Source organism: Ambystoma mexicanum, chromosome 5p, assembly GCF_040938575.1.
Source record: "Ambystoma mexicanum isolate Mex_15411 chromosome 5p, UKY_AmexF1_1, whole genome shotgun sequence".
NCBI lineage: Eukaryota > Metazoa > Chordata > Amphibia > Caudata > Ambystomatidae > Ambystoma > Ambystoma mexicanum.
Genome location: NC_090930.1, coordinates 1,331,285,360 through 1,331,311,100, shown reverse-complemented (window position 1 = coordinate 1,331,311,100; position 25,741 = coordinate 1,331,285,360). Strand labels below are relative to the sequence as shown.

The following is a 25,741-nucleotide window of genomic DNA, read 5'->3' as shown; positions in this document are numbered from 1 at the left end:
TAAAGACCAGGATTCATCTCCAGCAAAATGCTGAAGTTAAATCCTCCACTTTTCGTCCCAAACCGGTGAATTTAACACTTTTGCTTTATTACCACTCACGATAAATCCACCAAAAATCCTGATGGATTCCAGAAATGGAGATTTGCACCGCCAGACAACCAATCATAATCCCATGCTAAAGCCACACGACTGACTGGCGGTAATGATAAATGATGTTGGCAGTAAATTGGAGTTACATGCCAAAGTCATAGTAAAGGCTCTTAGTCATGAAATGTTTGTTCCTCGAAAGCACAATGCAGATTTGTAATGAAGAAGACGCACACCATGGTGATAGTGGGTGGTGTCCCGGCTGTAATACTGCCCAACTGTAATAGCATTAGTTCCAATCGATCTGGCGGCATTACCGCCGGATCACGGGTTGGCCTTTAACCGTAAATCCCCATTGGACCCAATAGGGAATTTTCGGTGCAAATAATGCACGCTAATAAAGACAGCAGTAATTATGCCGAAAACAGGGCAATAAATGGGATTTCCACCTCCAGAAAAAACTGGAGGTAAAACAGCCGAATTAGCACCCAACTCATGACAGGGCCAGCCCTTAACTGCAGCGGTAATACCCTTAAATGCAGTGGTAATACCGTTACCGTAGCATTTAAGGGTTGCCGCCCAACTGGTGATGAGGCCCAGAGTGATAGGAAATGTTTTCCAAAACTTCAGGAGAGCTACTTGTTGCCTACCTCTGGATGTTTTCCAAAGGCACTTCATTTACCAGACATGTGCAAACATGGGTTCACTCTACCACCTCTATCTGGGGTTTGTAGGGCTTTAGGGAACACCTAAAGTAACCATAGTTTCAATAACAAGAGTATAACAGCAGTTAGGGTCACAATAAAAATGCAAGGAATATTTAGTGTATACTTAGAGGTGCAATACATTGTGCTTAATGGAATAAGCAAGGCTATCCAGTAACACAGGCAATAGACTAGAACAAGCAGTACCTGCTGACGTTTCTCAAACTCCAGCTTTATGCGCGACTTAATGCAGTTGCACGTATCCTGGTAGGTCTGCTGCAGAGCTAGCTCCATTAGATGCTTGTGATACGCTCCTGCTACATTGCCGCAGATAAAAATGATGACGTTTGCCAGAATCTACAAAAAGGAATGAAAAAAATGGGTTAGTCAGGGACAGTGGTTTGTTTGGTGCAAGACATTAGATGGACATTGTACTTTCATAGGTGTTGATTTGATCAGCCCATCCCCAAGTGCAAAGCTTGCTGCTCTTTTTCAACACCACAATGATGCCATTTTCCATTCAGAAAAATAAATGAGAATATTGTCCAACCGCATTAAAAGATATTTAAGTGAGCTTAGGTCCCCAGAGATCAGATATACATGTATTTGCGCAACAGAGCCTGAGCGCCTCATTTCTAGTACGGTGGGACCTGAAAGAAAAGGCGATAACTGTATTGCCACCAGTTTTATTGATCCACTTGATTATGGATTGATAAAGCCAAAGGCTGTAAAACCACCTGCATGGGATTGGAGGTATTTCCTCCAAAAATGATGACAATGGTGCGGGTGGTCAAGTAATTTACAACTGAGTCTACACCCAAGTCATCATTCACGTTTACACACAGTGCCAGCGCTTGGCTGGTAGTTCTAACAGCTCTGCATCTGAATGATGACGTGAGATACTTTCTCCTAATTCCCTGGTACAGTACGGCAGAATAACAAAACATTCATTTTATTCTCAGTTACATTCTCGCATGAGGGACATTTATTAGAACCTTTGCAGTTCTACTTGTATAATAATTTGGCAAGTGATAATGTACCCAGGCGCAGCTTCAGATACATTACCCTTGAGAATTTAGGGATTACTTCATCCAAACAATTTTCGTAACCAAGATTCTGCCTCATGTCCGAATATCTCCTTCAACTCTCACTGCTCACAATGTCAATAGTAAGTCCACAAGCTTCTCATGCAAAATATATTGTTTAATTAGTTGTTTGGAACTCATATTGATAGCTTTGGTTCTAACTAACACTCATGGTGTCCTCCTTTAGATACGTCATCCAGGGCAGGTACCGACCACCCTCCTGAGATAGAATATCTTCCATGGCCAATCTCTACTCAGTCAATCCAGGAGTAAACCAAACTCTAATCCAATAGAGGTTTGGATTTACAGATAGGCCCAAACCTCCAAAAGACAACCTCCAGGAATACGAGAATACTATGTGAATTCTTAGGCAGCCCCAACACATTTTTCACAAATTTCTTTTCATTAGTAATTAATTGTTCTCATTTAGTTTCTCCACATAGCTCTGCCCCATTGAGAGCATCTTATCTATCCTGGGCAGAATAAGCCTCCAGAGCTACCCTCACTGCTCCATTGCCATAGCCCTGAGCAATCTTGGCAACGGCGCCGCTATGTTCAGGGAAATATCAGACTTTGCAACCTGGGTGGTCCATATTACAGTTTTCAACAAATTGGACGTCCAAGTAGTCATACTAACTGACTTGCTCGACTGTTTCTCCATTGAGTATCAAGTTTAATGGATTATTCCCTTTCAATTCCCTGTTCCAGAAGACCATATATATATATATATATATTTGTTTTACATTTATGTGCAACCCATTAGCATCACAATACTCTTGAAATTCAATCCTAATGGGGTTAAAAATATAAGTATGGCATTGTCTGCAAACAGTAAAATTGGGCCCTTTTCTGCACCTAGAACTGGTGCACAACAAGACAAATTAATTAGATTCAATATAATACCATTAATAAAAAGACAAAAAAGGTGTGGGGCTAACACGCAACCCTGGCATACTCCCATTTTAATGGAAACCTTCTCAGAGACCCTGCCATCTACACTCCATCTTACAATGGCCTTGTTGCCAGTATATACACTTTGCATAGCCCTGAGAAGGCCTCTTGGAATGCTCATATCTGTTAGGGTCTTCCATAACCTCGACCTGGGCACTGTGTCGAAAGCTGTTTTTAAATCGACAAAATTGACATATCGTCTCACCTTTCTTAGCGTAACATATTTGTCACACTAAAGGCCCAATCTCAAGCATTGGTTGATGGTACTAATGTGCGCACGAAGACCAGCTTGAAGATGGTGTATATTGTTCATATCCTCGATCCAAGATTCCAGTTGCACCAATAATGCCTTGGTAAAAACATTCCCCCTGCATCCAACAGAGAAATTGGGTGGCAATTCCCTGGGTCCTCTCTACCACTCTTTTTATATAGCAGAACAATCCTGGCTTGAGTCCAAGACTGGGGAACAGAATTTGCTAATAAGCCAGCATTAAAAGGCTTGGTAAGGTAAGGAACCCAAATCGTGGGCTCAGATCTATACAAATCTGCCAGTTCCTTGTCTGGGTGCCTTATCAGTAGTTTGACTTCATTCAGTGTAAAAGTGAGTGGTACAGATTGCTCCCCACTATTACCCATTATGGGGAACATATGTCTGTAACAAATTTGGATCCTGCGATCAGCGCTGAGTGCCAGCCTGACTCAGGAATGTTACAGGGAAACTGCTTCTGAGGATCAGCATTTCCCATTCTTATGAGACTCCAGAATTTCCTTGAGTCCTTCTCCAAGATGGCTTTCAAAAGGGGATCTCATGTGCCCCTGCTATACTCCTCCTTTTTGACCAAATTCTTATAGTGGGAGCGGGCTGCTTGTATAGCCTCCCTCTTACCTTGGGATATCTCTTTAACACTTTTAATCAAATTCTCTGTTGCCCTCCTACATTCTTGGTCATAGCTAGGATTGGTTTTAACCACATTCGTACGAATCATTCCGGCATACACCATAAACAGCGTCTAATTGCTTCCATGTGCATTAAATGGGAAGACAATGCATGTAGTGGGGGCCCATCATCATCTTGTAAAACATTTTCCAATATTGTGAGAATAGATTCGCAGATGGAAGGAAAATTCTCGATTGTATTGATTTTGGTCCACTTCACTGCATTTCATGCATTTCCTGTTATCCTCAGAGCTATATAGTGTGGTCATTCACTTGCCCCCGATAACACAAAAAGTTGGGAAGCCATACACAGCGTCAACCCCCTCCATTCCCCGCCTTGACTGCTGGAATTTCAAAGGTGCTATAGCCCTGCAGGTGGACTATCTCAGTGGCCCCAGTTTCTTGTAAACAGATGATTTTAAAGCCACTTATGTATTCTAGCCACTGGTTATCCCCCATATTCCCCCATATTTCTAACCAACCTTGCAATATTCCAGTAGAGAATATGCACCACTTCCTCCCTTGTTTTAGCCGAATAATTACCATGGGTGGACACAAGTGGGCTGTGGTGCAAACAGTATGATTCCACTATCTCTGCTTACCCATGCTTACCCATGAGGCATTGGGACTAACCCACTTATATTCTCCTTGTTCATCCCCAGTAGAATTCCTTGCAGGGTGTTGTTAACGTTATCAGTAAGCTCCCGATCATTAAGCTCCCGATTGCCCCCTCTCTCAGCAGAAGTGAGATGGCCCCTGAGGTGCTTTGGCCCAGTTCCTGGCCTATCCCCTCATTATGAATTGGGATCACATGGGCTATTTTCTGCATGTTTGGGGTACAGGGAACGTACTACATGGGGTCACTGACCCATATTTACCCAAAGCAGTACTTTCTATGCACCCCATTCAGAATACATTTCATGTGATCCCAACTCATAATTAGGTGGTCTTGAAAGTCCTACATGTCGTTAAAGTTATCACCATACTCCAATTACGCCCTTTAACAGTGAAAAATAGAGCTGAAAAAGTGTCATTCTATTTAGTTCCAGAGGAAGTTATTGGCAGTTTAAAGTATGTGAGGTTACACATTGGAAATATGGAAACAGCTATCCCTGCTGTGGGGCATAGACCACAAACAACACTATAGGCATTAGCAAGGAGGTGCTATTAAATGTCGATTGTGGGGCATGCTGACTGGATGTAGACTTTCATGGAAAATATAGGGTGGGTTCTCAGGTACTTCAGAAACTTTACCACCAATGTAAATTACTAAGTGGAACCTTCCACCCATCACTTTTGTGGTCACAGTTTGTCTCACTAGGTGAGAGAGGGTATGACCAGACGTGGGTCCCTTGCTCGCTGCATCATAGGGAACCAAGCTGCACCTCACTGAGGAGGCCCAACAAGGCCGAAACATGTCTGGGGTTGCTTGTGTTTCCATGCAGAGGGGACCTGGCCTAGCAGTTCGGGCTGGGCTGCTACCATTGGTGGCAGTACCTGACTGATTTGCGTATGGCTGGACCCCTTTTGCAATGGCGCAGACAGGCTAAAAAACGGTGGTGTGGCAGGTTGTCGAGAGCAATGCCAGTGGTTCAGATGAATTGAAAACCTTCCACCCTACACTTTTGTGGTCACAATTACTAAGTGGAGGCATATACAAGCCTCAACACATTGAGAGAAATAATTGCATACATCTGCTCAGTGAGTAGTGACACAAGTGGACCCTTAAGGGTGATGGGGGGCAGGATGGCATAGATTCTGTCTGTGGAAGCATTGCCCTAGTAAAAACACACTGATCAGCATTTGGCTCCAATCAGCAGTTATTAGTGCACTTACTTCCAAGCATCTATGCCTTGTCCCTATGTCAGGGCAATACATAACACATATGCATGCTTCCTTTACTATGTCGCTTTTGTGGAGGGTGCAGATGTAAGAAAATAGTTCATCATCACCATTGTCTTCTCCATGCCCAGTCCATAGGTCGACTCCAAGTCACTTTACTTGAGAGAAGATCATGCAATATATATATGCAGATATATTGAATTTGCCATGCTTTCCCACCCTGTAAAGGATGGTTCTGATTTCCACTGATAAGAGTGGCATCTGGTGTCCCAATAACTAATTTACTTTCTCTATGCTAGCACCGAGAAGTCTGCATCAATGTCAGGAAAAGTTTATGTTGGTGTAAAAAAGAAGCAAGCCCATTACGCATTGTATTTGCAGCCCGCATTGTATGAAATCAGGGAAACGAGTTGTAACAATGGGTCATATTATTAAACACATGTTCAGCAGTGAGAAATAGTGGGATATTGAATCAAGCATATGGATTTCGTCACAAACTAGTCCTATCATTATATGTATCATCCCGAGGCAACATTGATTGTAAGATGGCCCCTTTCGGGCAATTCCGAACATCTGAAATCTAAGTTCATGCTATATGGAAGATCTACTGTCAGTAGCAGAAATCTGCTGTATTCAAGTGTATACATGTATCTTCCTTGAGGAAGTTAGACTATCATGTTAGTCTTTTTTCCAGACATAGTGTTGTGCGGTGTTGTTGGAAAGTGAGGTCAGTCCGTTATCCCATGGCTCTGCCTTGATATGCTTGCTTCTCGGATCTGAGGTTTATGCTTTCTTGTATTCACACAGGATTGCCAAGGATTTTGTGAGGGTTTTCTGCAGGTCTTCTCTGTATGGAAAATGCAGCTGTCAGTGTTTTTGCAGTGCGTGCTGCAAAGGACCTGGGTGGCCATGTTCTCCACGGGTGTAAGGAATACTTACCCTATATGATGTGAGTCATAGATGTATCCCTGTCTCAGCCATGGCAGTACCTCAATCCTGGACATGTGGATTCCTATTTCATCGCACATTATATGGCTCATCTTTCCCGAAACTCTGTGAAAGGAGTCTTGACTGACTGATCTACGAATGTTGGAGAGCAGGATCTTTGGGATAATAGTCAATGATATGTAGTAGACAAATATACTTCGCATGACTATAGATCTCTTACAATGAGTTCATAATTTGTCTCCCTATTGCAGGTCAGGTCGGCCTATTGCCTGCTCCTGAGATGGTTGCAGAGTCCTTTGTTATGTTTCTGGCATACTTTTAGTGTCAGGGTCTGTACCTGGGATCCGGACCCCTGCAATAACACAAATGAATTTACAGGGCAAAAGAGTAATAGCTGCTGTTGCCTTATAGTTATTGGATTCTGCCAGTATTCTCCCTCCCTGTGGAAGACCCTGGGCAATTAACCGTGCCATGAAGTTGGTGCATCAGCCAATCTTTATATTCCTTTCTTTTTTTTATTTTGCAGTTGATGAGCTGGTGCAAATGGATCTAGGTCAAGTGACATAAAGCCCACCCACCTTTCAATCACAGCAAATATGTTGGTGCCTTCCTGTTTTGCCAGCCTTTTTTCTTTCCTAACTAAGCAACCTTCCAGCCTCTTTTATTTTGCTTTTGATGAGCTGGTGGAAGTGAATTTAGGTCATGTGACCAAAATCTCATCCACCTATTAATCACTGCTAATCTTTTGGCGCCTGCTTGTTTTGCTGCCCCTTTTTCTTCTCTAATTAAGTAGCCTTCCAGCCACTTCTTTTGCAGTTGTTGAGTTAGTGCAAGTGGATCTAGGCCATGTGACCTAAACCCCACCCTCTCGCTTAGGCCTGCCCCTTCCTTTCCATTCTTAACTGTTAGTCCACGGGGCATCTCTCACTCGGGCGTCTGAAGTGAAGGACTGTTGAATAAAAGGGTAACACCTGTTTGGTCCTGTTAGGACCTGGTAAGGGCCAAGGGCCAGTTACTCTGTTTGTTCTAGACCACGCAAGCATCACTGTGTGTCTCCACTCACCACAAACCACTCACATCTTCTCCAGGTATTGCACAGCCAAATACCCAAAGCAGTCCCGGACATCCACTCGTTATGATGTTTCATGCTCGTTCAATGATCGCAAACACTGCTGATATCGCCAACCTTTTAACAAAAAACTATGGTAATGCCCTTTTCATTACTGAAACATGGTTTACTCCCTCATCCCCCACATCTTTGATTTCCTCCTACCCTATGACTACAGTATCCAACATACTGAATGCACAGGAAAAACTGGAGGTGGGTGTCGCTGTCATCCATAAGATTGTCTGGCCCTTCATGGTAATCCCAACCCCCACACACAGCTCCTTTGAAGCCCTGTTCTGCTAGTTCTCCATCTGCAAACAATGATTCAGTTACATTCCACCTTATTTACAGGCCACCTTAAGAGAGTGGTAACTTCATCAATGACCTTTCTAACAGTTTCCTACTCGATTTCAACATCCCTGAGTACCAACCAGCAAAACACCTACATGACACAATATTCTTTCTCATCGACTCAATGGACCTTAAACCCATCGTACTCCCTCACACGCATGCCAAAGGTTGCACACTCAACATAGTCTTCACTTCCTGGATGATTCTCTCATGCTCAAACCCCCTTGCCCCCTCAACTGGACAGATCATAACGCAGTTCCCCTTCTCATATCACACACAAGGCTGCCCCACAAAGGTTAGGGCAAACACCCTGTTATTGAGCAGAGATCCTTCAAGAATGTCCTGCTAAATACACTAAAGTCAATGTGCAAAACATTCCCCACCACGGGATTGCCTCTGCCCTTCTGGATACCTTTATTTAACCACCTTGCAAAATAACATGTGGCTGCCCGTGCACGTCTAAAGTCTAGTCACACCAAAGTCAAAGCGTCTGCAACCTGGTACACACTCAAGGTTGTTGACAATTCAAAATTCTCTATAAGATCCCTTGAAAAGAGGTAGCACAAGGACAGCAGCCTCAAATCCTTGCATACACAACAATGACATATAGGCCCTGATTCACAAAAACATTTTATAATGGTGCAATCCCATGGGAAAACATTTTGTGAATCAGGCCCATAATCTCTGAAGCTAAGTCCACTTTCACCATTGAGGCAGCCTCTAACAGGAGCAAAGCCTTTTTTGAAGTAGTCAAGCACTGCTCCAAGCACACCTCTCTCCCCGAGCTGCCGTCTTCACAAGAGAAATGCAACTGAATACACAGCTTCTTCGTTAACAACATTGATAAAATCAGAGGTCAGATTGATGTCTCAAAACCAGACTGAGCACTGCTAGCCATCCCTCCCTGGGCATTGCCCTCTAGGACTGACGTCCTCCTCCTCTCTGGTAAGGAACTCTCAATCACACTTGCTTCATTCAAACCCACTACTTATACAGATGACTTCCTCTCAGCATACCACATTGGCCCAGCACTTAACACACTCCTCGGTATTGTGAACGCTGCCCTCAGCGAAGGCCCATTCCCAGACATGTTGAGGACAGGTCTCATACGATCCCTTCTCAAAACCCTCTTGCTTGACCATGAAGGCCTAGCCAACTACTCACACATTACAAGCCTCCTGTTCATTGGGAAGCTAATTGGAAAAGAAATTGTGACCCATCTACTTGCCATAAGGGACAAGCTTGACCTCCTCCACAAATACCTGTCCAACTCCCACCCCTAATGCAGCACTGAGACTACAACAATCCAAGTGGTGGATGATGCGATGAGAATTACAGACTCTGGGGACTCATGCCTCTGGGTCCTCTTAGACCTCTCAGCTGCCTTTGACACAGTTGATCACCACATACTCATCTCCCTCCTCACTGACAGGATGGGCTTCTCTGGAACTGTCCTAACATGGTTTGCATCCTACTTATCAGTAAACATCAGGTCCCACAGATGGGCTCATTCAGATCCAACTGACTCCAAGTCATGTGTGGGGTCCCCAATCATCTTCAATTTATAATGTATTGTTCTCTGATAAATGGTTTTACCAATTACTTGTCTTAAAAATGCCTTAACTGTTACAATATTTGCATTCACAGATGTTTCACTGTAATATTTGAATAACCCTGAAGAAGACTTTAGTTGGTTGAAACACATGTTGGCAGTGTGTCTCCTTAATTTATTCTTTAATTGCAATATTGTTGTATGACGAATCCGTGCACAGAAGTGTTTAGAACTTTGAAACTTGCATGGGTCATTGTGTGGGAGTGCAAAATAAGTCTCAACACATTGTTATTTATTCATTTTGTGTAATGTGGTCTAAGGGCCAGTAACACTTCTAGCTTTGGACATCCTGCATCATATCACACACAACTACAGTGGACAGCGTTAGCTCGAACTCTGGAAGGCCCCTCATTTTTCTCAATTCAGGCAAGCAGAATTCTTTTCAGACGATGACTGGAAATATAGAGATGACAAATCAGGATGAACACAGTGAGTTTGCCTATCGTTCAGTTACAGTGAAGTCTTTAAGTGCTTAGGATTGCAGCAATATAAGCCATCTTTGCATTGAAAGAAATTCTTGAAGTGGACTAAAACAACCTTTGGAGGCTGAAACTGGTTCTGTATCTATCTAACCCCTGCAGTGTTTCACCCAGTCTTAAAAATTAATGTTTATGTTGCTGTTAGCTGTTCAGTCTGGAAGGAGCACAATCAATGGGCAAAATAAATTCTATATCCAACTTGCTGGACCTTCTCTTGAAGAGTCTGTGCTAGTGCACGTTTCTATTCCTGAATGCTGGGAAATGTGTATCGTTGTTGTATATATTTAGCAGCTTGTACTAGTCAGACCTGAGAGTTCAAATGCGTAATAGAAACAGAAGATGATGCAGCTTGGCAGCAGACTTCTACTCTCTCTTTGTGGGACACATAAATAAGTGGTATTTCACCACTTTGACATTCAGTCTTCAGTTTGGAAGTGAGAATATCTATTCCCTTTTTCTTGTCATGGAGGATACGTGAACTAGAATTGATATAAGAGTTATGGCACTTGATCTGCCAATACAATTAGGGAGCCTACTAGATGATTCTATGCATGTTCAAGCTTACTAAGTGCATACATGCAGACCTTTTCCAAGGATATTAACCACCTTTTAATGGGAGTAACTTATGTAGCAGGAAAACTTGACTGGGAACCAGAGTGCACACCTTGCCATCATTCTTAACACCAGATTCCAACACGGTTTGGTTGGTGGCATTGCAAGCCTCATGCCACACAATGTAATTCACCCTTTAGTTCCTTCGGATGAAACTTCTACAACCCAAGAATCTAGAGTCCTATGAAGGCACATATTGGTTCTAAGGCTGTTTTTTGGTTCCTGAAGGAATATAGCAACATGCATGAATAGTGGTTATCACTTAACTCTCCTCCAAAGGGAAGGACTATTTTAGGAAAGTCATAAGAGATTTTGATCTATATAGAGAGTACATTTCCAAACATCAGGATCATAATGCTCCAGTTTCCTCCCTTCGCTGGACCTCAGAAGGAAAGTGTAGAGGAGGAGCCAAGTACCTCTACCGGAAGTTCCACCCCTATTCTGCAGGAAATTCCAGAAGAAGTATGAAAACGAATGAAAGAAAAGACTGGTGACGTCACGTGAAGTAGAGGTGATGCACCCAGAAGAGAAGCAAATAAAGTAAGAATATAGATCTTATAAAAGCTGATGGCGAAGTAGTGAAGTAAGCAACATTTCGGGAGTGAAATGAAAATTACATGTGCAGAGAAGCACTGAAGAAAATGCAGAACCATTTTACAATTGTACAGATGCAGTAACGCAAGTAGACGAAGTAAAGTAATCATAAGGCTGGCTCTTAGTGAATAGATTGCGGTGATGCACCAATGTATATATATATGTATGTATAGAATCTGGATGTTCCACAAAGCACTTTAGCAAACTTGGACCCCGTGAATGGAAGTGTGGCACAGCAGAATAGGATAGCTGGCAGCGAAGGAAGATTTGAGAAAGACTTGCCTGGCCCAGTGTCAAGAGTTGAGGCCACCGGGAGCCTTGCCATTTACTCAAGAAGATACAATAATGTGAAAAGCAAGATGAGTTCCTGTTTGAGGTGGAACGAAAGTCACTAAGGGTGCCAACATGTCTTAATTTAATAGTATTTAATACAAGAGCTCAAAACCGTGGCCTCAAGTCACATGGTCAGATGAAAATAGAATTCGGGCAAGCTACACCGAGACCAAAAGATAAGGCCGTGCCACACTCCCCTTTAGTCTCAGGCATAGTGAGCTTCTACAAGGCCGAGTTCAAAGGAGTTAATTGAATGCAGAACGAAGGAGTGTTGATGGATGTTGGGGCAAATAGATTTGGAGCCATACAGCATATATATCACATCCCACTTTAGAGATGGAGAGCTAGTCCATCGCATTGCCACCTGCTTCCAAAGCTCAAGTAGCCGTTACTTAATGCAAGCAGTGATTTACTCGCTGTACCATTCATGCACAGGACCATAAACTGGCAGACTTGATGTAATATGCATTACATCTTGTGCAATTGAGCACAAGCTGGACCGAACCATGGCAGGGGACATGCTGGACGTGGTGTTGTGACATGTCCTTGATCCATAAGTGCAAGCTTAACGGAAGTGATTAGAACAATACTGTTTTTTCTACTTTGTAGACATTCCCATTTGAACAAGATAACAAAAGAGGTCAGTAACATTTCAGGGCTTGGATACAGAGCCAAATGACTGCTATCGACCTGGAACAAATGTCTGGTTTCATCACTGAGTACTAAATGAGTTAAGCTAATCAATATAATGTGCTATAATACAAATGGTACATTGCAGGTAAAAATGGTGACATGGACCTCATTATGAGGTTGCGGTCTGGATACAACCGTACCGGTAAGCTTGCCGGTACCGTTGTATCCGGACCAGCACACTCTTGTGCTTGCGGGTGTCTTTCATTCCACCAGGCCTGGCCTGGCGGAATGAAAGGCACTCGCGCGCACAGCAAGCCTGTAGCACCGGCACGGTAATGAACCGTCCCGGTGCTACGGGCATCCCCATTCCCATTGAGCCCTATCGGGCTCAATGGGAATGGGGATCTTCAGGCACCAGCGAAAGGGCAATTACCGGGTCCGGGTGCCGGATTTCCTTGCTGGTTTGGAGGTAGCCTTGCTGGTTTTACCGGCAAGGCTACCTCCAACCTCGTAATTATTTCTTTACTGTGCATATGAAACATACATACTGGCTGGCAGATTTTAAGTGGACATAGCAAATGCATACTCGCATTCCAGTTAAACATTTCCAGAACTAAGTAGAGGAAGAAAACAAGTCAATAGTGTAATCGTAACAGCACTGAAAATGTGTATCTTTCGTAACAGCTACACAAGAGGACGAAGCGAAGGTAGTCTCAGAGCAGAAGCATAGTTAGGTAAATAAATCAAACTGCCTGTGCATCTGACTAGGCAGAAGATTTTAATATGCTGATCTTTCAAAGTTATTTTCATATACATTACACAATTAATCTACCTTTTGAACCATTTCTGGAAATGTGCCAAATGTATTCTGGAAACCCCCTACCACCTTTGTGCGCTGGGTTGTTAGTGTGATGTGCGGGGCAGAGGAGCCGAATGAAGTGCAGCTGGGAGAACCAGCAGTAGTCCTGGCAATTTGCTTATAATCAAAGGGCATTCTGGGAGCATAAGAATGACTTGAGAATTTTTATATTTGAAATCTGGGCTTGCTAGAGATTCAAGTATGAACCCCTTCTGAGCAGGTAGTGCAATCTGGGCCCTCTTCTCATTTCAGTTGACACATCACTCTCCCAAACAGAAAATTGTCTGCAAACCACAAGACATATAGGGTCTGATTCACAGAAGTGTTTTATAATGGTGCAAGCCCATTGGAAAGCACTCTCAGAATCATGCCCCCAGACTCATTTGAACGTCTTGCATGTATGGATACGAGGCTTGGGCTGTCCTGCAAAGACCTTGCAATCCTTTGTCTTGCCACGAGCCTGGGTCAGTGGGAGCACTAGCTCGGACACAGATCCAGAAGACTGTGGGTGAACTTGCCTGAGGGGTTGGGGCCTCGGACCACAGGCCTCCACAGAATGGCACTTTGGCAAGAAAACCTTTACCAAAGCTGCACTTGTTCCAGCTCAATAGCTCAGCGAGTTTGAACAGAATAAACATTCCACAGTTAGAATGTTCCTCCAGCATCCGATATTAAGCGGTAATGTGAGGCAAGGCTTTTAATGTCGTTTATTGTGTTGCATGCAATTGTAAACAGATTATAATGGTTATAGTAATTGCAAGGTTAGGCTTCCCATCACATTTTGATAAATCTCCAGATTGCTTACTTTACCTGAAACCCAATGTTTTACCTCTGTTAGGTTTAGCTCAGTTTTGGTTCAATCACACTGCAGTCCAGGCCTGAGTGACTGGTTCTTAATAATTATGAACACCACTTTAAACAGGTGAAATACTTAATGCTATTCTTTGGGCTGAAGCTTTACTTAAAGGCAAGTTTTAGATAACTGACCACCTTAGAACGGAATAACGTGGTAAGATTGCAATAGAGAGAGAATCACAGGTGCAACACCTATTTTAAATTATAATACATCGTTTTTAATTGAATTATATTGGATTTTTCAAATCAATTCACTTTTTTGCAGACTTATTTCATATTTCCATCAAAGCAACAAGAAAACAGCAAAACGTTAAAATTCACAGAATTATCCACAGAACTGCACATTTATACTTGTACATTAAAACCACGGTTCTAATAAATAACATATCAAAACAAATAAAATGCAGCAATTCATATAGAATAGACATTAATTCAATCGCATTTCATGGGCAATTTGTGCGTTTCACCAAAATCTCTGTTTATGGTCAATACCTGTCTTAGATAAAGTCATTTAAGTATGCACTGCAAACCTTTCTCTTTGCTAAGTCCTCCCTGATCAGTTCTAGCCTGCCTTGTCCCGTCTCTTTCCTGTGTCTTTTGTGTCCATGCGTGCCCTGATGCCCGCGGCTCCTGACGCGTTATAAACAAATAAATACAAACAAATAAAACAAATAGAAATAAGCATGATGCAGCAATATCATGGAGCATAAAGAGCAAGACAGTATTCTTCGAAGGTGATTGAAGGTGAAAGGTCCTGTGTTGCCCTAAACAAAATTTAATTTGATAGGAGGAATATTCAGAAAAAATCAGATGTGTGCAGCCAATTTTACAGAACTAAGCAGAGGCAACTAGGCTGACTAGTAGGAGTTATCTCCTTTAGTATACTTTTGGGAGACAAGATGACAGGGAAAATGACACGCCTGCGAAACTGAAACCGAGTATGATTGGTTACCTTTCAGAGAGCTGAAATCTAAAACATAGGTTTGAAAGTCAACCTAAGTTCTTTTACATTTTCTTTTTTCGGGAAGTGATACGCCTTCCCCACACTTTGTAGCTTCCATTTCAATTTAAAGTTGGAGTCCAAATGGACAAAATGACTCCAGCAGATGATGGCTGCGTGTAATAGTTCACTCAATAGTTGCTTTAATTTGTTCCTAGCTGTTGCTCCTCCGACCCCTTCTGCAGACTATAGGGCCTGATCATACTGCGTTTTCCTACGGGATTGCACCATTATAAAAACGCTTCTGTGAGTCAGGTCCTATGTTGATTCAATTTTGAATTTCAAGTGGCATAATTTTTGATCAGCAGCCCCAAAAGCCTTTAGAAACGTTATGGCGGTTTCTTCGTGTCTGTAGGTGTTTCAGTGTTCAAACCCATCACTACAGCGGTCTGGGCTTTAATTTCAAAGCCGAGACAAGGATGTGTTGCTTTGGGGCACTTTGGGGAATACGATAAGTACACATTGTTCCTAAATATGTGACTAGCTGCTGTGGCAAGCATCTGATGACAAAAACAGCAAGTCTTCATTGTCGTGAATGCTGCTTTTTCTGTCTACAACTAGTACTTATAGAGCCTTTAAGGCAAGAAAATAATATTTTGCACAATTGTTCATATTATTATTTTCTTTGATGTGAAGGTGATTTGTAAGGCATATCAGGTCACAAAAGATGGACTTGGCCTTTCTTTATTACTAGTGTTGTCGCCATGGCAAAGGCATAAACAAGAAACGCCATCCATACCAGTCCTTTTTCAATTACCAATGCCATCACCATGACAGCTAGATATAAAAACTTGGTGAGCCACAGACTTTCGTTTACTGGTACAGACCGGTTCACAGTGACCCTTACCTACTGCATGTGGGTTAGCTTATTTTTCTTCTCATACTCATTTTGCATTCCTTAAACTAGATTACACATGAGTATAATACATTATTATTTGTATCCACAGCTGATGAGTGCAATACAAGTATACTTGGTCTCATTTACCAGGAGAGCATTTAGGTAAGACATTTACATTTCTTTGACTTTTTCTTCTTGCTCTTTTACGAAATTACATATATTAGTTTTAATATATGGTGGATGGTTCCTTCTCCTGCCACAGTGATTCCCACAGCAAATATAACCCTTTTGGGAACGATCAATGAGAGAGAGAAATGTGCAATATCAGGTCAAAAGTAGTTCTCTCCATTTTTTTACTGGCAATTTGGTATTTACGACTGTGTAATATTTATCTTCACATTTATCTCGTGCGTGTCGAACATCCTTGGATTCTAGGTTTCCATAGGGATTCTATTTTAACTAACAACAACACTCACATTTATTTCTCATCTTGCACATGAGAACGGGCAAAAACGGGCGAAATCACGGGCCCTAGGGACATATCTACTCAACAAAATAATTTGTCAACACGGTCAATGGAATACAGACTTTCTGGGCACTATAACATAAACATATTTTTGTGTAATTAAAAAGAGACATTCCCCAGTCTCTTCGAAATGGCAAAATACATATATATATATATATATATATATATATATATATATATATATATATATATATATATGTATATATATATATATATATATGTATATTACATGGCCACGGTAGTGGCCATGTAGGAAGAGCACTTTTTGGGTGGCTTATAACTTCGCTCTCCCTAGACGGATCCTCACCAAACTTTGCAAAAAAAGTATTTGGGTCACTCTGAATGTTTTTGCAAAGTTTGGTGAGGATTCGTCCAGGGGGGGCAAAGTTATAGGGGGGTTGTGTTTTTTATGTGTTAGACGTTCTTTTTGTGTTCGATTTGTTTGTGGACATCACGGGTGTTCTGAAATGTTCTAAATAAACTGACTGGGGGGTGTTCTAAGGACTCAATATGTGTCCGTTTTGTTCGCAAGCAAAGTGAAACTGTTCTAAGAACACTCGCGGTGTCCAGGAGTGTTCATAGGGGGTGTCCTGAGGACGCTGTCCGTATTGTTCTCTGTCAAGTTGAATGTGTTCTAAGAACACCCGCGGTGTCCTGAAATGTTCGCAAATAAACAAAATGGGGGTGTTCTGAAGATGTTTTTGAGAACACTCCCGGTGTCCTGAAATGTTCGTAGGGGGTGTCCTGAGGACGCTGTCCGTATTGTTCTCTGTCAAGTTGAATGTGTTCTAAGAACACCCGCGGTGTCCTGAAATGTTCGCAAAGAAACAAAATGGGGGTGTTCTGAAGACGCTTCTAAGAACACTCGCGGTGTCCGGGGAGTGTTCGTAGGGGGTGTCATGAGGACGCTGTCCGCATTGTTCTCTGTCAAGTTGAATGTGTCCTAAGAACACCCGCGGTGTCCTGAAATGTTCACAAATAAACACAATGGGGGTGTTCTGAAGACGCTTCTAAGAACACTCGCGGTGTCCGGGGAGTGTTCGTAGGGGGTGTCCTGAGGACGCTGTCCATATTGTTCTCTGTCAAGTTGAATGTGTCCTAAGAACACTCGCGGTGTCCTGAAATGTTCGCAAATAAACAAGATGGTGGTGTTCTGAAGACGCTTCTAAGAACACTCGCGGTGTCCGGGGATTGTTCGTAGGGGGTGTCCTGAGGACGCTGTCCGTATTGTTCTCTGTCAAGTTGAATGTGTCCTAAGAACACTCGCGGTGTCCTGAAATGTTCGCAAATAAACAAGATGGTGGTGTTCTGAATACGCTTCTAAGAACACTCCCGGTGTCCTGAAATGTTCGTAGGGGGTGTCCTGAGGACGCTGTCCGTATTGTTCTCTATCAAGTTGAATGTGTTCTAAGAACACCCGTGGTGTCCTGAAATGTTCGCAAATAAACAAAATGGGGGTGTTCTGAAGACGCTTCTAAGAACACTCGCGGTGTCCGGGGAGTGTTCGTACGGGGTGTCCCGAGGACGCTGTCCGTATTGTTCTCTGTCAAGTTGAATGTGTCCTAAGAACACTCGCTGTGTCCTGAAATGTTCGCAAATAAACAAGATGGTGGTGTTCTGAAGACGCTTCTAAGAACACTCCCAGTGTCCTGGAATGTTCGTAGGGGGTGTCCTGAGGACGCTGTCCGTATTGTTCTCTGTCAAGTTGAATGTGTTCTAAGAACACCCGTGGTGTCCTGAAATGTTCGCAAATAAACAAAATGGGGATGTTCTGAAGACGCTTCTAAGAACACTCGCGGTGTCCGGGGAGTGTTCGTACGGGGTGTCCTGAGGACGCTGTCCGTATTGTTCTCTGTCAAGTTGAATGTGTCCTAAGAACATTCGCTGTGTCCTGAAATGTTCGCAAATAAACAAGATGGTGGTGTTCTGAAGACGCTTCTAAGAACACTCCCAGTGTCCTGGAATGTTCAGGGGGGGGTGTCCTGAGGACGCTGTCCGTATTGTTCTCTGTCAAGTTGAATGTGTTCTAAGAACACCCGTGGTGTCCTGAAATGTTCGCAAATAAACAAAATGGGGGTGTTCTGAAGACGCTTCTAAGAACACTCGCGGTGTCCGGGGAGTGTTCGTAGGGGGTGTCCTGAGGACGCTGTCCGTATTGTTCTCTGTCAAGTTGAATGTGTCCTAAGAACACTCGCGGTGTCCTGAAATGTTCGCAAATAGACAAGATGGTCGTGTTTCGAAGACGCTTCTAAGAACACTCGCGGTGTCCGGGGAGTGTTCGTAGGGGGTGTCCTGAGGACGCTGTCCGTATTGTTCTCTGTCAAGTTGAATGTGTTCTAAGAACACCCGCGGTGTCCTGAAATGTTCGCAAATAAACAAAATGGGGGTGTTCTGAAGACGTTTTTGAGAACACTCCCGGTGTCCTGGAATGTTCGTAGGGGGTGTCCTTAGGACGCTGTCCATATTTTTCGTTGTTAAGTTGAAAGTGTTCTAAGAACTATCGCGTTGTTCTGAAATGTTCGCAGGTGGTGTCCTGAAAACGGTGTCCGTATTGTTCGCTGGCAAGTTCAAAGTGTTCTAAGAACACTCACATTGTTCGCGGACATTAAAAGTTTCCCATAGATCATAGTTGAAATGTTTGACTCTATGGATGTGATATGCTGCGGTGGTTGTTGGCAGGGCATAGAGTCTTGGGTGCATGGCCATTTGGCCATGCACCCAAGACTGTATGCCCTGGCAACAACCACCGCAGCATATCACATTCATATTTGCTTATAACTTTGGGTGAAAAACAAATGTATAAGGAACAAAGGTATTAGATACTATGGATGTGATATGCTGCTATGGTTGTCCTTATTATTGTATACTTACTGTTTGGTCTAATAATGGGAGTCCATGTTTTTCTTCTTCATTTCTGTGATAAAAGAAAATAGCATGTTAGTATTAGTATTTTGTAATGACTTATTACATTGTATAAGCAATATACTTTTATTTTTTTTCGACCCTCATATTTAGTAGAGTACAAATCAGAGTACTGTGCAATTTGCTCAGTTTCTGTATTTGTTGCTAAAATCATTGGGTCTGTGGGAGAAAAAAAATCCATGTTGGATTAAAAAAAAACCTTTTTCTGTTATCCTACAGTTTATTTGTTTGTTTGTTTTCAGTGTTCACTTGTTGTTTCTGGCTAATGCTTTATACTTTGCTTTGTTGTATTTTTTTTGGAGCAGTAACAGATTCTTCATTTGTTTTGATATTATAAAATTTTGGAGCAGTTAGATACCAATTGGCGTATTCTAACTGTCTATTGTTTTTATATATTTTAGTGGTTTTGATTTATCTATTTGGATATTGTTAAATTTTGGGACAGTTAGATACCAATTGGCGTATTCTAACTGTGTATTTTTTGGCCTAATTTAGTGGTATTCATTTATCTGATTAGTTGTTGTAGAATCTTTGAGCTGTTAGATAGCTTTTGGAGTATTCTAACAGTTTATATTTTTTTAACACAAATTTACTTAAAGGTTTAAATACAGTTTATTTATCAAATTTTGGTTTTAAGAACATCAAATAAGCGTTTGTAAGATTTGCTGGTAATCTCTGCTTTGGAGTAATGGTACTATCATTACATTGAAACCATCTACATTTCTTTTTCATATATGCCGTGTAGTGCCCTGAATTGGTTGTGGCTCCTGCGTGGTAGATTATACCTATTGTTGTGAAGGTTTTCTTACCAAGTGATATTTGACTATGTGTGAATCCAGTCAGCTTGCAGTTGTTTTGGTACCATCTGCATTGTAACGTAGAAGCATTAGTATTACGTATTTACTATGTGTTTGTATTACTAACGTGGAGCGATTATCTGAATTGCAGGTAGAGCATAATCTACCATGGTTTGCATTTTGTACAAGTTGCTGAAATGGAATGGATTAACAATTTGGTATTGATATATATATGAAGCGTTCATTGGGAATTTCTTCTTGTGTCACATTGTTGCACAGAGTGCATGTATGTTTCCACATGTATGAAATCTGGAAGATTTCATTTATAGGTATGTTTTTGTTTTCCAGTACTAATAGTAAGTACATTAGAAATTCTTGTGGATCTTCCTGTGAGTTTATAGTGAATTTCACCATTCCAGCACAGTAGTCCAATTGTCGTCTTATTCCAAAAACACTATATGTGTTGTCAGGATTGCTTGCTGCATTTCTGTGAAGTACTAACATTTGCAAACACAAAGGGTCTGTACTGTGTAAGTAAATGTTGCCAACAATTGTTGGTAATTGAAATAGAATATTCATTGCTACATTTGCATAGCAACTTACACCAACTATATTTGAGAATTTAAATGGTCCAGGTAGTTCTGTATCTAACTGCTTTTTTTGGAGTTTGTCTTCCTTCTTTAAAGAAGTACCTGGTTTACTTTCTCTAATTGATTCTTTTTTGTTTGTGGTACTTGATGAAGTATTAGTTTCTTTTACTCTCTTTGGAGGATTTGCAGTGACGTCCTGTTGCATTTCTGTTTGATTTAGTTTTCTTTTACAACATTTTAGTTTTTGTGGAAAAGAATATGTGTTTAGATGGGGAGTGTATAGTGAGCGAAGTCTATTATATTCTAAAAAGCAAGGAATGTCAGCGTTTACTTTACTTGCATCAAAGTTGATTAGAAATAGACCGTCAAGTGTACGTAAGCGTGATAGTGCTACGTAGCTCATGCCTTCTTTAAAGACTGTGTTACCAATATCTATCCTTGCTTTGTCTAGGGTAAGACCTTGTGATTTATGAATCGTGACTGTGTATGCAAGAGTTAGAGAAAATTGTTCTCTGCGTACATACATATCTTTGAAGAGAAGGAATCTAGCTGTTGAACGTCCTATCCGTTTTACTTCTGAAAGTTTGTCAAAGAGTATATTGACAAACTGAATTTTGTTGTCACGTGGGTATGTTTGAAAGCCAACAACTGTGCTCAATTAACTAGTCCTTGGTCCACGTTAAGGTTACATTTAAGCATTACTCTGCAATTTAAGGATAATTTTAACATCTTTTCTAAGCCTGCTGTGTTTGAGATTGATTTTTCTAAATGATTTAGTCTTGTTGTGGCTTGCTCACACATGGGTAATGTCATACCATGTACATCTAGTTTGTCTGTGGCGCTAATTTCCATTATTGGTTGCATTTCTTTACTTAACATTATTTCATTGAATTTGAGACAGCTTGCAAGAGTTGGTATTAAGGCCATACAATTGACATTTTTGTGGGCTAATTGTTCCATAACATCTGTAGCACATGCATTATCGCCATAAAGTGCATTAACGTGCCGGGTTTTCAATGTTGCTTCTGCTTCTTTAGAAAGTATACCAACTCTGAAACTTTTTAAAATGTTGGCATAAGTTAGATCTGCAGATTGGCACATGTTTTCTGTTAATTCTCTGTATTGGAATTGTTGCCAAAGGTTGACATTTCCAATGCTGCCAACAGTTTTACGGCAGAGTTTGTGCCCTAATGTTTTAAAAATAGGTTCACCTTTTACTGGTGTTAATTGAAGTAGATCTCCAAAAACAATAATGTGTTTTCCTGCAAAGAGCTCTTCATAGTCTGTTTTGAGTACTTCTTGTAATCTGAGGTGAATCAAAGCTAACATCAGGTTGGAGACCATGCTCACTTCATCTATTAGTAGCATTTTCATTTGTTTCAATACTCTGCGTAATTCCATTGCAGCTTCTGCAGAAAGTTTGTAATAGTCTAATTTGTTCTGGTGTTCTACTGGTAATAGTAGTAATCGGTGTAATGTAACACCACCTATGTTGTAGGCAGCTAAACCTCTGGGGGCAGTGACAACAGCTGACAGTTTGTTGTTTGTCAATTGTTGAAGGAACTTACTAATGATTTTGACTAGGAATGTTTTGCCAGAACCAGCTTCACCACTGACATACAGTAGTATAGGTTTATAATTATGGCAGGAACATTCTTTATTTTCATGTTTTACACCATGTGCAATTTGTTTTGTTACTTCTTGAAAAATGCTACTTTGCTCATTGTTTAGTTTTGATTGTAGTATAGTTAAGTCTTCCTTATCTTCATACTGACACATGGTGTTTTCTACTTCTATCATAGCTAATTCTGCCTCATTTGTTATTAATGGTTTTCCGAGTGGTTCCTGGCTTCCTGTTACAGAAGGTTGACTACTGTCAGGAGTATCCTTATCTAGTTGGGCTTGGAGTTCTTCTTCATGTTATTGTTCATTGTGCAACATTGTTTTGTACTGGGTCAAGTTTACATCAGTTATAGTGCTTTCATTTGCTTTGAAAGCATCCTCATATGAGTCATAGTTATCTAGTAATTGTTCTTCTTTTCTCCATGGTTTGAAGAGTTGTAGCAGGGACATGTAATATACTTCTTTATGTTGAGGAGTCTTCAATGACAATTTGATATGATTAATTAAATTTGGTTTAGTGAGTTTAACTAAGCTGCCTTCACAGTCTGTCACTCTATATTTACCTTTTTTTCATCAGGTTTCATATTATTTTTGTATGTTTAGTTTTGGGCTATTTGGTATAGTCACATGTTTTCCAAAGTATTACTTCTGTTTGGGTAGTATGTGTCCAATAAATTGTTTTTTAAAATGTCTTGGCTGTTGGGATCATGTTTGGCTATTGTTTCTATATCTTCATATCATTTTAGAACTCTTTTTCTAGATTTAGCTGGAACAAGACTTAGCCATACTATATTTTCAGATTTACCATACAATGAAGTACCAGTTAAACGATCAGCTGCTTCATAAGATCCACATTCTCTATGGGTGAGCATTTTTATGCCCAAGCTGTATAATTTTGAGATACTGTTTTATCTGATGACAGGTCATTCCAGAGGTCTTGGAGCTCTGTCTTTTCTGCTTTAGTTAAGTATGCTGTGACATATCGTGCAACTGCAGTAGAATTGTCTGCAATGTACTGCACATCTATGTTTGCATTCCATAAGTGGGCAATGATTGCATTATAATCATTGATATATTTTTCTTCTTCTTTTCTTTTTATGTAATATGTATTTTTAGGTGACTTACCTTTAACACTATGTCTAACTGAAGACATGAGGTTGTTTACTTGACCTGTATTTGTAACTGGTCTAGGGAAACCAAATCGGCATTTGGTGTAGTATTTGCCTTTGTTTTTGTATTTGCGACGACAATATTTTCCACATTTGTGTCTTTGAAATTGTAAAATTTGTGCATGAAGATCACTATTTGTGGCTTCTGATGGAATTTCACAAGTGACATATTTTTCAATAAACTGTAAAATAGTGGCATCACTGTCTTGACCAAATTTAGGAGCATCTTTAATCCATAAAAGCATGTGGATATGTGGTGCTCCTCTGGCTTGGTATTCTTTTCTTCAAAAGAAGTGTTGCACTTCTCCAAGGGGAGCAACAGTTTTATTACAAATAAAATGTAGCATAGCAATGAAGCGATGGTGAAAATATCTTGAAACATTAACAGGATCCAAAGAACAAAGTTCTCCAGGTGTTAGAATATCTATGTTTGTTTTGTTTTTATTTGATATGCGTAGGAAATCATGTAAATCTTCCCATGCATATTCTGCACAACTTAATGTAACAAACCAAGTGGGTGGGCCAAGGTTTCTGATCATACAACGTACATCTCCATGACGTCGAAACCAGTACTCTTTAGTACCACGCATATTTGCTAATAGATTTGTAATATTTGATTGTAAAACCTCATCCTTTTGTTGCACTTTCTCTAATAATTGTGTAGCTGTCATATTTTGAAAGTGTGATCCTGATTTTAATATGTGTGCAACTCCGTAATATAAAGTTGCTAGTTCACTTTCAAAGAGTAGGTGGAATATGTATTCCACATTTTGTCTAAATCTGGGATCTTCAGAATACATCTGTAATGAGCGGTATTCTGAAGCCGATATTTGAATAGGTCTATCATCATACCTTCCTCCTTTGCCAGTAGGAAAGAGTAGAGGAAAAGCACGTGCTTCTATACTTTTTTCCCATATACTGATTGGCAATCCTTTTGTTTGACGCATTTGGTAAGTTTCCAGTACATCTTGTACGGTGTCATTACAGTGCAAAGGATGAATTGTATAATGGTCTAAAGTATTTGATATTGTAGCAGGATCTAGTAGCTCAAATTGACCAGCTTCTTGTGTTTCTTGAATTATTTCAGTTGTATCTTTCAAGTTTTCTTCACTATTAATTTCTTCGTAATATTCATTATTCTCTTTAAGATATTGGAAGGCTTGTCTAACTTTATATAAATCTACCAGCTGTTGCCATATTTTTTTGTCTTTTGTAGGTACTCCATTTACTAATATAATTAAAGATTGCTGCATTGGACGTTGCACTCCTAGAGTATGCACATTTTCTTTTAGATTTAATGGTAAATAAACTACTTTTCCACAAATGCCTTTTACCAATTCAGAGGGAGGTAATTTTGCTGTTTTTGGTTGAAGGCGTATTATTGCTTTAAATCGGTGTACTGTTTGAATTATGATGCTCTCATATAAATTAAGTTGTTGTAGAGGTTTTGGTACTGGGTATAATTCCAAATTATTTGTGATAGAACGTGAAGGAGTTTGGTTGTTGTCAAGTTTTGTAGTGCAATAACTGCAAAGTATTAAGGGCTCAGTTATTTCATATTTGTTTTCTGCTACAAGGTAGAGAGCTAATTCAAACCATTTAGAATCTTCATTGTCTTCTATTTTGTATGATAGGTCCACAGTTTTTGTGTTACTTTTATAAAAAATTCTACGGCAACATACACATACATGGTTTGGTACTTCAGCTGATGTACTTTTGAATTTTAGTATTTCTTTTTTGTATGTGTTTAGCAAAAGGTTGCCATGTGTAGAATTGTTGCTTAATTGGTTTAAAGCTATTTCATTCTGTAAATGGCTTTCACTTCCAAAATATTTTTTCTGGATATCGTGAATTTCTTCAAGTAGGTCTTTTGCTGTACCATGTAGAAGGATGTTATTTAACTTTGCTAGTGCTAAAGCAGGACTTTTAGCATAGTACAGTTTATAGACTAGATTTCTTATAGTTGAATGATGTGTTGATATCCTTTTGATATCATGGAAAGTGGTTTTACAAGTAGGTCCTGTAATGCATGCCAATGAATGTCCTCGTAGTCCTGTGTACTTGCGCACTGGACAGGTATCTATATTTTGCAGTAATTTAATTTTGATTTTGTCTTTGCTTTTTACATATTTATTGAGGAATTGGCGTAAAGATTTGAAACATTGTTTGGGAATGTTACACATTGACGTACATGGCCATTTGTACACTAGACGTTCTGATTCAGTTGAATGGAGGGGTAATTCTAAGTTTTCAGGGCATATTTTTGTAAGAAGTACTTCTTGTTCCA

The 25,741-nt window shown here is 40.6% G+C and overlaps 1 protein-coding gene across 1 annotated transcript in view; it reads right to left on the bottom strand.

Moving 5' to 3' along the window:
- ADCY2 (adenylate cyclase 2) overlaps positions 1–25,741 on the bottom strand; it is a 3,241,403-nt gene that overhangs the window by 1,408,524 nt on the left and 1,807,138 nt on the right. Inside the window, exon 4 of the mRNA XM_069613724.1 lies at positions 999–1,148. Coding sequence (XP_069469825.1) covers positions 999–1,148 — 150 coding nt within the window. The remainder of the gene's footprint in view (positions 1–998; positions 1,149–25,741) is intronic.